Below are 14,984 nucleotides of genomic sequence, written 5' to 3'. Positions count from 1 at the left end.
GAAAAGTAAATATTATCTTATTTTCCACTATATAAATTTCTAAAAATATTATTATCAGAAATTCAAATATTTAGAGTTTATGAATTTGAGCACCTTATTAACAAACTTAAGGCATTTTTAATGTGTTATATAAGAGGAAATATTGTAATATGAAAAGATTTTATAAATTATAATAACCAGGTATAAATGTTTATAGAACGAAGATGTACTGAATAGAAAAATTCCATATTAATATGCATTAAGCACGCTTAAACAAATTCATCATTGTTGGCGAATGTATAAAAGCGTTATACGTTGGTGTTGATTGGAGCCTGTACAGTACACCCCTTAGTAATAGTGGACATGACTCAGACAGTTCGATCAATGAAACACCAGTCAGAGTATGGGATGATTCTTACGACCAGATCACTACGTCTGGCTTCACGGTCAACACTCCACTATGGTTGCTTTGCTCTTCCATCCACGTTGTCTAGCGTGGTTGCTGATCCTTCACTGATCATCTTCAAATGTCACAAAAATATTGTTAAAGGAACAACTGTGCTAATTCTGTAAGATAATTACCTCTTCAGCTCTACGCAAAACTAGTGATGACAAAGCAGATATATAAGACCACTTTTCAATGTGTCACGTGTCTTCTTATTTTGGGTATGGTCAAAATGGATGGTGAGTATTTTTATCTAATTATTACTCTATCAGATGATACTCCAGATGCTTATTTAGCGCGTGTATATTACTCGAAACTCGCACGTGTCTAGTTTAACTTGTATTTTACTCTCTTCTTTGTTAGGGTGCCTTGTACCGTGTTATTAGTCATCAACAATCGCGATCGATTCGTACAAAAATATTTATTGATCTTTTATAAAATTTAATTAATTATAAACGTGAACATTGTAGAAGATAAATGAAAATCCATTAGTCTTATCTTTCTTTATTTTTAATCGTTAATTTTCTTCATTAATAATAACTTTTAATAAAATGTAACGGTGTATGTACATCTATCTTATATTTTTCAACGAATTCTAAACTAATTATTATAAGTATAAGCTGTAATTTTAGAAGTTTTCGATACTTTCTAAATAAATATTTGAAATTCTACCAGAGATTTCGGTATATATATTATTTATATATAAATACATCAAATTTTGCTCCTTCATATGATTGCTTACTAAAATATTAATGGTCATCCAAAATATAAGATATAAGCTTAAATATAGTTTGTTAAATTATTATTTTTGTTTACTTATTGCAATTTCCTGAGAACTCAAGATTCCAAACTTCATTCTCTTGCCTCTAGGCAAGGTTAACTTATTAAAAATTTCTCATTTTAATTAAAATACAGGCAATAATATACGATCTAAATGTGTTATACATACAGTATATATGTGCTATCTACCAATGTATAACGATTATAATTGAGGCTAACCGATAAATGACTCATCAAACAACAAAGCGTAAATTTACGGAGCTTATTATTATGATAAATAGATTGCACATCTATTTATGGTTCCATACTGAACATAAAGATGAATCATCATCCAATTCTGCTTTTATTATTATTTTTTCTACAAGGTTAAGTTAAATGAAAGCAAGCTTGTTGAATAATTTATGAAATAAAAAAAGTTATATCTCATTATCTAAACAGTTTATTTTTTTACAGAAAAGTAAATATTAAATGATAATGTTATAACTTAATTTTGTTTTTTTAACATAATTTCTTGCATTTTAATATCTCTACACAAAGTTAATGATATGAATTTTTATCTTTTTATATTAAATTAATTTCTAAAATTTCAATTTTCTTCGAGTTAATTCGTGATTTTGAATTTTATTACATAGAATTTATACAAAAATTTTTAGTTCTTATATACTAAGATGAAGATAGAGTTTTTAATCTTCTTCATAAAAGTAACGATAAAATTTTTAATTTTATAATATAAAATCAATTAAGATTTCTTTATGTAGAATCGAAAGGGATAAAAAATGAATTTTTTTCCATAGAATTAATTATTTTTTTGTAAATATTTTCACATTAAATCAAATGTTGTAGTAAACAATATTTATAGTAGTAGTTGATGCTGATAGTTTTATTATTTTTAACATAAAATTATATTTAAAATTTTTCAATTTTTAAGTATAAAAGTTTTGAATTCTTTTCTAAATTTTAATTACTTAATACAGTTTCTTTTGAATTAATTGAACGAATTTCAATTTTCTAAGGTATTTATATTAATTATGTTACATTTTCCAGGTAAAATGAAATTTAATGTAAAATATTTTCAATCTCGTGTAAACATCGACGATTTAATTTGTTTAAAATTCTCAACAGATTAGACCATTAATATAATTTTAATGAATAATCATTATACTTTATTATATTCAAATCATTTTTAAAATGATATTTTATATAATTTAATAATATATTTTCCCGTTTGAAAACTTTTAAATTAATGTTTTCCTTTAGGAAAAGACAATAGTCTCATTTATTATAAATTTTCAAAGATATTCATGAACAAAACTAATTTAGCACAAAATATTCTAATGCAATTTGGGGTGTCCATCATTCTTATCAAAGTCATTTGAGCGAATTTGTTAAAGGATAAATGATTAATATTGCATAGTGTAAGTTAAGAAAGTGAATAATATGTGTTGATGAACAATTAATCTCAGAATAGGAGACATTGTTTAGCCCCCCTTTTGTATTTACATGGGGATACAAATTAATGATGTCTTTTGAGGTAACGGGTACAAAACTGATGCGTTAATTAGGTAAAGTCAGTATTGAACAATGTTGTTTAGTTATATTAGACATGTTCAATATACCATTAGAAAATTTGACATGATCGAATTGTTGTGTTCGAAATGAAAACATGTTCAATATTCTAATTAGTGAGGTAGTACAGTACAATCTCATCGTTTCAATAGTGTAAATCATCATCATCTTTAACAAGTATAAGGCCAAGGCATGCTACGATCCCCTCCCATCTTTATCTTTCGAGAGGTTTGTAATTTAAAATTTCTTTACAATATCTTGTCCGTATTCATTCTATTGTAAACATGTGTAAATATAGGAATTATTTAGAGAAATATCGATGGAAATACGAAATTTTTCTATGTTGAAGTGTGTATCGATTGACGAAAGAACGTGTAGATTAATACAGAATAGTTTATGAATATATATTCTTCGAACACCGTAGAGATTAGCGAGCCTATTGAACACCATAAAAAATGTCAGAAAGATGTCGGTTATTATCGAAAGTTTCCATATTGTTGATTATTGAAGTGTTTATCGATTATTAAGCAGCGAGTTCTCGAATGCGAATTGTTGAAAACGTTATTGATCCTTTGAGAAAGTTAATGCTGTTGATTTGTTGCAAATGGAAGTGATCAAATATGAAAAATTAATATTGGCAAAATCTTTAAAAAGTGAAAACTACTGTGTCATTATTATTATAATTAAGAAAAAAAAGTATTGCTGTAATAATCGGATTGTTATTTTAAAATTTTATAATCAACGAGAAAAACGTAGTCACGAGCATTTTCGAGTTCTATCACAGAAAATTTATTGTTAACGAAATGATTTTTTGCACGTAATTGGATGGTTTTATCTCTCATCAATTCCATTGTTACGTACAAAAATGCATTAATTTGATGCACATAAATACAGATCATTAGAAGAAAGTTTGAAGTGTTTGAAACTTTGAAAAATGTTTGTTTTTTTTGTTTTTTTGATTTCATTAAATTTTACCTTTCTTCAAGAGTATTTTTACACAACAAAATGAGTGAATTTAATCTTACAAGTCCACGCACGACATTCTTTTCACCATAAAGCTGTTCTATAAGGCTTTTGAGCTATTTTCAAACATTACATGGCAACCAAAGGAATGCTACCTTATATACGAGGGCTGTTCGGAAAGTTCGCGACCTCAAATAGAACAACAAACAAAATAATGTTAAAACTTTTTTTATTTTTCAATGTAGTCTCCTTTGTTAGCAATGCACTTATTCCAGCGATGTTCTAGCTTTTTTATGCCATCACAATAGGTCGATTTGTCAATTTGTGCAAAATACTAGTTTACTTCAGAGATGACTGTCATTTGAGTGAAATCTCTTTCGAACCAAGAATTATTTTAAATTTGGAAAAAGGTGGAAGTCACTGGGGGCCAAATCAGGTGAGTACGGTGGATGTGGAACTAATTGGAAGCTAAGTTCGTTTATCTTTTGTTCAGTGATTCTGGCATTATCGTGGTGAAACAGAACCTTCTTCTTCAAGTGTGGCCTCTTTTCTTCGATTTCTTTCTTCAGTTTTTCCAAAAGTATACAGTAATAGACAGCATTGATGGTCTTTCCTCTTTCTAGGTAGTCAATAAAGATGATTCCTTTAGCATCCCCAAAAAACCGAGGCCATCACTTTCCCCGCTGATGGAACTGTTTTTGCCTTCTTTGGTGGTGGCGAACTGGGGTGTTTCCATTGCTTCGACTGTTCTTTTGTTTCAGGAGTGTAGTAATGGATCCACGTTTCGTCAGTAGTCACAAACCGACGCAAGAAATCCCGTGGGTTTTTCTTGTAGAAGTCCAAACACTTCTTTGACATCAAAGTGCGAACACGTCTTTGCTCAGCGGTCAGCAGATGCGGCACCCAACTTGCTGAGACCTTCGTCATACCCAAATTTTCGGTTAGATGTGGTGCACTCGGTCGACAGAGATGCCTGTTGTCTCAGCTATCTCACGCGTTTTCAAACGGCGATCTGCTAACACCAAATCGTAAACTTTGTCGATATTTTTTTCAGTGACAGCAGTTGACGGCCGTCCGCTGCGAGGGTCATGTTTCACACTCTCTCTGCCAGATTTAAAAAGGGCTGTCCATTTTTTCACAGTGGTGTACGAAGGAGCAGACTCTCCCAAAACTTCATCCATGTCAGCTTTGATTTGAGATGCGGTCAACCCTTTTTTCGTCAGGTATTTTATGACCGCACGAGTCTCCATCTTCTCCATTTTTGACAAAGCATGTGCACATTGACTATCTGCTAAGCTGTCGTGGCAAAACTTTATGACAAATCAAGCGGAAATTGGTATCGTATCTTTAGCAAGGATGACTGAATTATTCCCGCCAAAAATTAAATTGATCGCAGCGCCGCATATAGGCAAGGCCGCGAACTTTTCGAACAGCCCTCGTATCTAATCTCTAGAAGACTGAAAGATAAGAATTGTTCTTCTAAAGACTACCCTAACCTCTGATATTTAATCAATAATATTGAGTTAATAATATGAAAGATTTGAATTTCTATCAAGCACCATAATGCTTCGAGAAAAGAAGGGAAAAAAAATTTTTTTTCTTATAAATCTACTTTAAAATTTCTAAAAGACATTTGAATAATGTTAAGTCGAACAAAATATCGATTTTTAAATTGCTATTCAAGAAACTCTTTAAAGTTTTCCATTCGTCAATGATGTTTTTTAAGTTTTCAATATTACAGCCAACGTGAATAATATGTATATGTCATCTTATATATATATATATATATTTTATTTATAAGAGCAACCCGCTAAATGGTGTCATTTACTAACAAGAGGTCCACCCTCGGTACTATTGCAACATGTAAACGTGATCACTCTCACAAAGATTCAATTCCCTTTGTGGCTAAGTAAACACGGAGAAGGCGGGATACCGCTGACTAATCATTTGAAGGGTTTTGCCTCGCAGCTTTACCTATCTACAACTATAGATTGATCCTAACAGTTGATTCAATTAACGAAAAATGCTTCCAAAAAAAAAGAAAGCAAACTACAGCTTTCGTTAAGTGCTGACCACACTTTTCACACTACTAACATGGTCTCTTCATCATACCAAATCAGTTCAGAGAAACAAAGATAAAGCAAAAAAAAAAAAAAAATTCTAGATGAAGTGTTTTTATTGAATAGTATATATCATCAGAATTGCAAATATTTCCATTCCATTCGCTTTAACCACAATTGCTTCAACACTATAACTTAGTACGGCTGAAGAGCTACTTTTATATTATAGATCGTTTAAATGAAAGATGGCATTCTTATTTTATTTTGTAGAATCGACTCTTGACTTTGGATGTTACCTTAGGAAAAGTAAATCGCATCAACTTAATGAATTTCCCCAGTGACAACATTTGATATCAAATACACTAAAGTTTTAAGATGATGGAAACTTTGATTTGAATTTTCTATCAAGTTAGCTTAAGTGTATTTGTTGGAAGTTATATGTTGACGAACTTCTCTATATTCGTGTCCTCTATATAATGGATATTTATAAAATATTTTCGCATTCTTTTAATTAATTCTATTTTAGTATTTCTTATATAATAATTTGTAAACACGAGAAATCTGTAAACAGATCTGAAATGTTATAAAATACGAATTAAAAAATTCAATTAAAATATTTTAAAAAATAGTTTTAAAATATATTAAAAACTCAAATTTTACATCTCTATTGTATTTTAAAGAATTTTTTGATGAATTTTTATTCGTTTCTAATGGGTCAAGAACGTGTTAATTCAGTTTCTTGTTGAACACATTGTTGAATTTTTACAAACGTAGGGCAGATATAAGTTCCAAATTCATCACCTGTGATTTCTCATAGACCTGGCCTATCATTAATCACTTGTGAACTATCCCAAAATATAGTGAATATTCGGAACTTTATAGTGATTTTCCAGAATTTTGAAACAATGAGTTAATCTGCGCTTATCCCAAGATCTTCAATTTTTAAGAAGAGGATTCATTAATTTAAAAGCATTAAAAAAATTCTTATAAAGTTTTATAACATTTTTAAAGTTAAAAATTATAAACAATCTTTCTTTTAACTTCAGAAATAAATAATATTATAAATAAGATTTATGGCACTATTCAAGAGAATGATATAAAATGCAAAATGGAGTTAATTGCATTTAAAAATACAGTAATTACTTTTAAGTGAAATTATTATTTACTTCGTATATTCATAAATGATTGATTAGTTTTAAAAAAAATTATTATTTAATTATACAAAAATAAGAAAATTCACAAATGTTTTCTGACGACATTTTGTAAAGATGATAAATTCGATACTAAGATTAATATGTATTCATCAACTGAGTAATTAATGGAAACATGATATACGCATTATAGATTTTAAAAATATATATAAAAAATATATATATTTATAAAAATAAATTAAGTAAAATAATAATTTACCGATCTTTTTTAGAGTTTCTATAGCTTAATTTTCTTGTAATTTTAATAGTTTTTTTCTTCATAAATCTAACCTTAAAACCATATAAAATATTAAAATACCAGTTTTAATTTTTAAAATTAAAAAAAATTTTTTTTTGTGAATTTTATAATTTAAATAATTTGTTGTTGTTATAAAATTTTAATGACTAAAATTATGAAAATTACTATAAAATTATTATTTTTATTACTTTTCTAATGTACCCTTTTAATAACATCATTTAAGATCCAAGTTATTATAAAATTAATTTTAATGAATTATAAATAGAATAAGCTGATAGTTTAAAAGGCTTTAAAGTATTATATTTTTTATTTTAAAACCTTTTAAATTTTATAAATAACAAAATAATAATCTTATATTCTATCAGCTAATTTTAAACTATAAACTTTTAAATTAAACATATACAGTATTTTAGAACATTAAAAAAAATTAAATTTTAATGAAATATCTTATAAAAATTAATTCTAAATAGTTTAATTAATTTATTTTTATAATATAAATGTACTAATTGAAACTATATTTGTGATTTTTATGGTCTCAGTAATCGAGAGAGGCCTAACTATAAATGTTTTTGGGGCCTCAGTATATATATATATATATATATATATATATATATATAAACACAAAATAGTGCTATAATATTATTTAAACAAAAACATAAAGGTTTTTGTTAAAATAAAGGCTTTCTTTTGTTAAAAACTACGATGGAATTTAATAATTTTTAACAAATTTTTGAGGCCTCTCGTAAATGTAAGGCCGAGCCTAATTCTCCCATTGATTATCTCTGTGATAAGGCCTAGTTTCTAGAAACAAAATTCTCTAAATTCTAATTAAAATTTGTTATTTTAGTTTAAAGGTCATCACTTAGAAAAATCTAAATCTATATTTTTATCTACTGTAATATAAATGAATGCTCTCACTCAGCTCGTAAAAATTATTCAATTGTTTCAATGTTAGGCGCATAAAACTTGCTTAAAATTAATGAAACGGAAGTTAAAACCGGTCTTATTTTCTCCGAATTATCTTGTTATTTGAGTTAAATATATTTAATTTATATAATTATAAAAAAAATTTATAGGAGAATTAGTTTACGATTTGTTTATGAGCTTTCATCTACACTTAAATTAATTTAAAATGTATTTTTCTATTAACAAATTATTAATAGACAGAATACTGAATTATCGTAAATTATAATCTGAAAGAAATAATAAATTTTCATAAATTAATGTAAAACATAGAAGCATGATATCAGCTTGGAAATTTTATTACAATCCATAAAATTGGTAAAGGTTATTAGAATCCTTTTTAAAACACGCAGATAACATTTTTGTAAATATTAATTTTTGTATTTTTGTTTGGAGTGAACTTTAAATAAGGTCAATATCTGTTTTTTTAAGCGATTTTTTTTATGCTTGAATTTTATGAGAAGAGAGAGATAAATTACTCTTACAATATTATGACATTATTCTTAATTTTATGCTCTTAAATTAATATTAAAAACTTATAAATTGTAATTTTTCTTCATTAAAAATAAAGAATAATTTTTTATTCGAAGTGTATTCATCTCTATAAACAATTAAAATTAAGCTATAACTTGCTTAAATACTTATTTGTATAAACTCCAAGAGCGAAGAGGAAATATTTATTTTTTCCTCTAAAAACAGCAGAAAAATAAAATTAAAATTAAATATTTTAAAGAATTTTTAAGTAAAAAGTCTCTTTATATTTATTAATAATAAAGGAATTTTTTACGGTATTAAATCTTACACAATTAAAATACGAGAATTATTACAAAGATAAATTTAAACATTTTAATTAAAGAAAAATGCGACTTTTTAATATAAATTCGACATTTAATAAGTTATATCTAGCTACAGATTATAAAGTAGTTTTTTTTTTATTAATACATTTTTAAAATAAAATCTTTTATCTAAAAAAATGTGTAAAAGTAAGGTAAACACTGAAATAAAATTGAATTGATTGAAAATTTAAATATTCAAAAACAAATTTGAATTATTTATAAACAGTAAAATTTAATATATATATATATATAGTTGAATGTGATGTTTTCTCTTCTTTCTTTCCTATCTTCTTGTATATACATCATATAGGAAGAGAGAGGAGAGGTAGGAAAGGAAAGAAGAAAGAGAAACACAACTAAACTTCAAAACCTTTACTTATAAGAATTAAATCAATAAGAGAATGCTTATCTAGAAATCTGATAATCATAACATTTTGTGACCTATTTTACACTGTAAATAAATTATAATGAAAATTTAAAGCTTATGTTCATCTCGTTGATGTATACTTAACTTGTGAATAGAGTAAGGAATAAGATATTTAAGGCGCGTTAAATTATCCTTTTATTGAAAGTTAAAAATAATTAAAATAGCCGATAAAATAAACAATTTGTATAATTAATCGTTCATAAAGAAAATAAATATGAATAATTAATAAATGATTAAAAGACTTGCTTAGAAAATGAGCGATAAATTTATTATAATCGTGTCTTTGTTATGAAAACATTATATTTAAAATTTATAATAATTTTAAAATATATTTTTAAAAGTAAGTTTATAATAAATATTTTAGAAAATGAAGATTTTTGTCATAATTAAATGCATAAAAATCACTAACTTCGAGTAGAATAATACATAATTTATCTAAGTACTTAAATTTTATATAATTATTTTATTTTTATGTGAAAATATTTTTTGACTTACCTTGCCAAAAAAGAGAAAAAAAACTAACTTTTAACAAGAGATATCGCTTAAATTAATTAATAATTTATAATCTCACGTTTATGAATGAAAAATGAATGTTGAAGTAGTGGAGAGATATTTAATCAACTTTATATGTATATTACTTGATTAGATTATAGATTTTCACAATTCGACTGATAAAAAATGGGAATTCTACTATTTATTTTTTAAATTTTACATAAATATTATTTTTTTAAAAAAAAGGAAACAATAACAGTAACAAATCTAGGACATGGAGACAAGAGACAAAACGTGTTTCAATCGATCAGTTTTGTTTTATTAATATCCCTACCTTAAGGAAGGAAAAAGAAGGGGAAAAAATAGTAAAAAAGTAAAAACTTGAAGCAATTCAGAAAATTGCCTCGCGATTTCGATAAGATACAAACTATTCGTGACCTTAATGTGTCTGATGTTTTCTTTTTATTCTTTAAAACTCTACTTGGCAGGCAATTACTTAAGCTATATCTTTTAAATTTATCGCCTGTAATTAAACTACATAGATGTTGTTTTTTTGGCCCTTCTTAAACATATAAAAATCTCTCGAGATGACAAATCGTTTCGATTCAATTAAGCTCTCAATTTTATCGTTTGAATAATTTCCTACGAATTTATTCGCATAATTATATAATGATACATTCTACTGATGTTTGATAAAGCAGTTTAAAGAGTGAATTAATGATTCGTGTATGTTAATACTACTATCGAATGTTTGCTCAGATTTCTGAAACGATTTTCTTGCATGTAAAGTTATTCGCATTCTTTAAGAGAGAAAAAAAAATTACACACACACATATATATATTTAGGATGAGGCATTTAAAATCGATATGTTCAAAGAAGCATATTGTAAGTTCTCGTATGGATAAAATGGCGAAAAATAGCACTATTCTACATGACTAACCTGAACTTAAAACTATTGTAGAATATTTGTCTGTAGTATCGAAGTGGCAAGAATCCAAAAGTTAAATTTGGTACCTACCCATTTAGAATAACTAAACCAATTCACCTATAAGTTCCCCCTTCCGAAATTTGGCTTTAAACCAGCCATAAAAAGCTTCTTCGCTCCATTGTAAGAGATAAAAGTTAAAATTTGGCATAAGAAATAAGCCAGAAGAATTCACAAAAATAGATAAAAAAGAAGAAGAAAGTTACTTGATAAAAAGAAAAATATCTCAAATCTAATTTCGTTTTCTCCTTCAGAAGAGTTAAACAAATTTATGTAACACAACTTTTATTAGTTGTTTAATCTTCAAGAAAATTTTATAAGAATAATTTTTATTTAAATTAAAAAATAATTAATGTTTGTGCATGTTTATATCGATAAAATACGTGGAAAGTACTTAAATGTATTACGTTATGGTTAGGTAGTGTTTGTGAATGCACGCTCCCAATGGTCACTTGTACCATCTGACATTAGATTTACGTACTATTTACCTTACATAGCATCTGATATCGGAAAGCGAAAGTTCTAATTCCATACACAACTGTATTTACTCTGCTGTTGAGCTACGATCTGCACACTGGGCAACTTTATACAGCGAGAAACACTTCCTACTCCTTTCACATAATATCCACCATCGACAGAGTAAATATCCAAGACAGTTTCTATTAAGATTTCACATACATTTCTCTTTGTAGACATTAATAGAATTTTGTCAAAAGGTGAACTTTTCCTTCTTTAAATACAGTATATTTAATTAATTCTAACCCAATATTTTCTAATTTAAACAGCGTTAACACAAAACGTCTCTCAATAACAATGTTGGAGATTGAGTTTTCGCCAGTTAAAATCATCGATATTAATGAAAATTTCATTTAACCTTCGATAATAGATTTTTATATTAAAATTTTAATATTCATCGAAGCGAAAGATGGCGAGGAAAATTTTTCACGGCACCAATTTTGTTATAAATATATCAAATAGGCAAATTTGTTAAAGTATAACTTTTAAAATATTCGATAATTTAATTTGCAAAAGTTAAATATTAATAAAGTTTGAGGAAGATTTTTTTAGAGGTGAACTAAATTAATAAATTGAATATCTGTTCTCTATCTTAATGCACGTATCTACACCTTTCTACACTCGAGAAAATATTAACATTTACACACGCTTCTACTTCAATGCTAAACTTTTCATTTACAAGCCTCTACTTATCACTAAAATTTTCATTTACACGCTCATTTTACTAACATTTACGTTCGATATATCCATTTAAAACTGGACAGTATAATCTTCTTTAATTAAACATCAACAGCTGTTTGAATAATTCCATCTAAATAACCTATCAAGTAATAAAGAAAAAAGGGGAGATAAAAGAGAGAACAACATTTCAGCTTGTTGAAATCACTAACTAATCCCACTGGTGTAACTCGCGTATATATTTTTAATAATAATTATTATTATTAAAATGATGATTAAAGTCAGTTAAATCGAAGAGAAAAATAAATTTATGGATGATTCTTTTTTTTCTCTTGTTCTTTTCTCTTTATCAATGGCTTTAACTTAAGTCGCTCTGTTGCAGATTGTAAAACGTTATCCGAGCTCATTAACTACCATCATTACGGAACTATGACGTAACAGAGGTAATGGTGCACCCGCACCACTTAGCACACGTAGATGTTGGAATTAGATAATGCCAAATAATGACATCAGAACTTGTTGTCGGTCACACCGAATAACATTACTAAATCTATGTTTGCTGTGATGCGGGCTCCAGATGAGCATCTCCTTAATAACCACAGCGAAAAATATTCATCAAACTGTGAAAATAGCGGGATGCTATAATGAAAGATTCATTTTTCCTGCTGGCATCATTGGCAAGCTGAGAAGAATATTAAAAAGTCTCTCTGACAGTTGATAGTATATTGAAAATATTTATTAAGTCAATATAAATAATGGTTTTTTACTCGAAACTTTGCAAATTTTCCTCATAAAATGAACACACACACATATATATACATACATACACACACACACATATATATATATATACATATGTGAAGAAGAGGAAGGAGAGGAGGAAAAAAAACAGAATGAAAAAAGTTTGCTTTCTTTACTTATTTTCTTGAAGAAAGATTAAATTATAAATTACATTTTGACTGAATATATTTCAAAAATTAATTTTTAAACATTTTCTCGGTTTAATTAAAAAGTTTTCTTGCTGTTAAATCATTTTTTAAACCACACTTTCGAATAGTTTTTAATACACTTTTTAAACTTTATTAAGTTAATGCGTGTAAGTAGACTTTTAATAATTTTAAAATGTTTTAAAAATTAGATTATTTTGTAATATATTTATCGATTTAAAATTTTCTCTTATAAAAATATTGGGTTTTTTTTTGGTTCATAATTTTAGTTCAGAAGAGGAGTGATAGAGATAATCGAATTTGCATAAAATTTTATAAAAATATTAAATTATATATATATTTATTTATTTTCTAAAATGAGAACGAATGAAACGAAAACAAAATACTCGAGTATTTTATTTTGTTTACTTCATTCCAAAGAAATGGACAAAACAGAGTTGAACGCTTCATTGGAACAAACTACTTTGTTCATTTTATTGAAGTAAAGTGAACAAACTTGGACTGTATTTTTTTACACTAAACTACTTTTTTCCCTTTATTTCCAATAGAAAAAAACTCAAAGAATAATTCTACTAAATTAACATATTTTAACATTCCAACTTATTAAAAACTAATCTATACGTTCATACACTTAGTTTTGGATTATGTTTATAAAGCTAGAATTAATGAAAATTCGAGTTTATATAAGGAAAAAAAATTATATATAAAGATATAAAAATATCAGAAAGGTTTCTTGATTAACTCAAAGCTAAGCAAACCTTTCTTATCTAGAAAGAAAATTCCGATATTGGAAAGAACAAAACATGACAATACTGATTGCAACATGTCCTTTCTGATGAGACCTAATCAGCCAGTATTGTCTGTGTCCTTAGCCCACGGCTCAAATGTAGCTGGAAACATTCATACAGTTATGACATAACTATGTTTTTTGACACATAACTTTTTGTTTTTTATGTCGACATAAGATATATATATATATATATAGCTTGTGGCAGTAAACAATTTAGCAGAAGTTCATCCAAGAAATTACAATTTTTCCTATGTGCACACATGTTTATAGATTGAAGAAGTGGTAAAAAGATAAATAAATTATCAATAATGAAATGTGATATTTCGTAAATTAAATATTAAAAATTGTTTTTTAAATAATTATATAATTAAAATTTGTCAATTTTCAATGGAAGCTTCAATAATCAATATAATATTTTCTAATTTTTCCTATATTTTGACGAAAACAGGTGCATGTGAAGCTCTAATACTTCATATCAACCTTAATTACTTGGCATGATATTTTTGTAACAATCGATCATTAAAACAAGTTTAAAAAAAACACTATATACATTTTTTTACAATGTTTATACACGTCAAATTGACCATGTTTATCGGGCGTCATTAATTTTATAATCTTCATAGTGTCACTTAAACGTACAGAAAATGATTATCATTATCATTAAACTCTATACTTTAAGGATAATTAAAATTCTATCGATATAATATTATAGCTTTATATATATATTTAATGTATTCTTTTGATACTGATACATCATTTTCAGTAGTTTCTACACAATATTTGTAGCAAAGAATACACATTTCCAATATTTTTCCCTTAAGAATAATGTCTTTTCTATAAAATTCTTTATCAAGAGTGAAGATTTATATATATATTATGTTTGTATGTGTCAAATTTCAACATTTTTATTGTTCTGGATTTCCCAATATCCGGATTAATTTTTAAACATTTTCTCGGTTTAATTAAAAAGTTTTCTTGCTGTTAAATCATTTTTTAAACCACACTTTCGAATAGTTTTTAATACACTTTTTAAACTTTATTAAGTTAATGCGTGTAAGTAGACTTTTAATAATTTTAAAATGTTTTAAAATTGAAACTGAAAGTTAT

General features: G+C 26.6%; 1 protein-coding gene across 5 annotated transcripts in view; it reads left to right on the top strand.

The window, feature by feature from the left end:
* Window positions 1-14,984, top strand: part of LOC111636439 (hemicentin-2-like) — a 146,901-nt gene that overhangs the window by 87,651 nt on the left and 44,266 nt on the right. Inside the window, exon 1 of one of the 5 annotated variants that reach the window (XM_023381691.1) lies at window positions 425-663. The exons of the other annotated variants lie outside the window; for them this stretch is intronic. Coding sequence (XP_023237459.1) covers window positions 588-663 — 76 coding nt within the window. The 5' untranslated portion in view covers window positions 425-587. Of the gene's footprint in view, window positions 1-424; window positions 664-14,984 lie in introns of those variants that run through there. 5 annotated transcript variants of the gene reach the window in all.

This window comes from Centruroides sculpturatus, unplaced genomic scaffold (genome assembly GCF_000671375.1).
Source record: "Centruroides sculpturatus isolate CEXI.00-Female unplaced genomic scaffold, Cexi_2.0 scaffold158, whole genome shotgun sequence".
Taxonomy (NCBI): domain Eukaryota; kingdom Metazoa; phylum Arthropoda; class Arachnida; order Scorpiones; family Buthidae; genus Centruroides; species Centruroides sculpturatus.
Note: the sequence above shows the minus strand (reverse complement) of the source record. Positions and strands in the feature narration are given on the sequence as shown.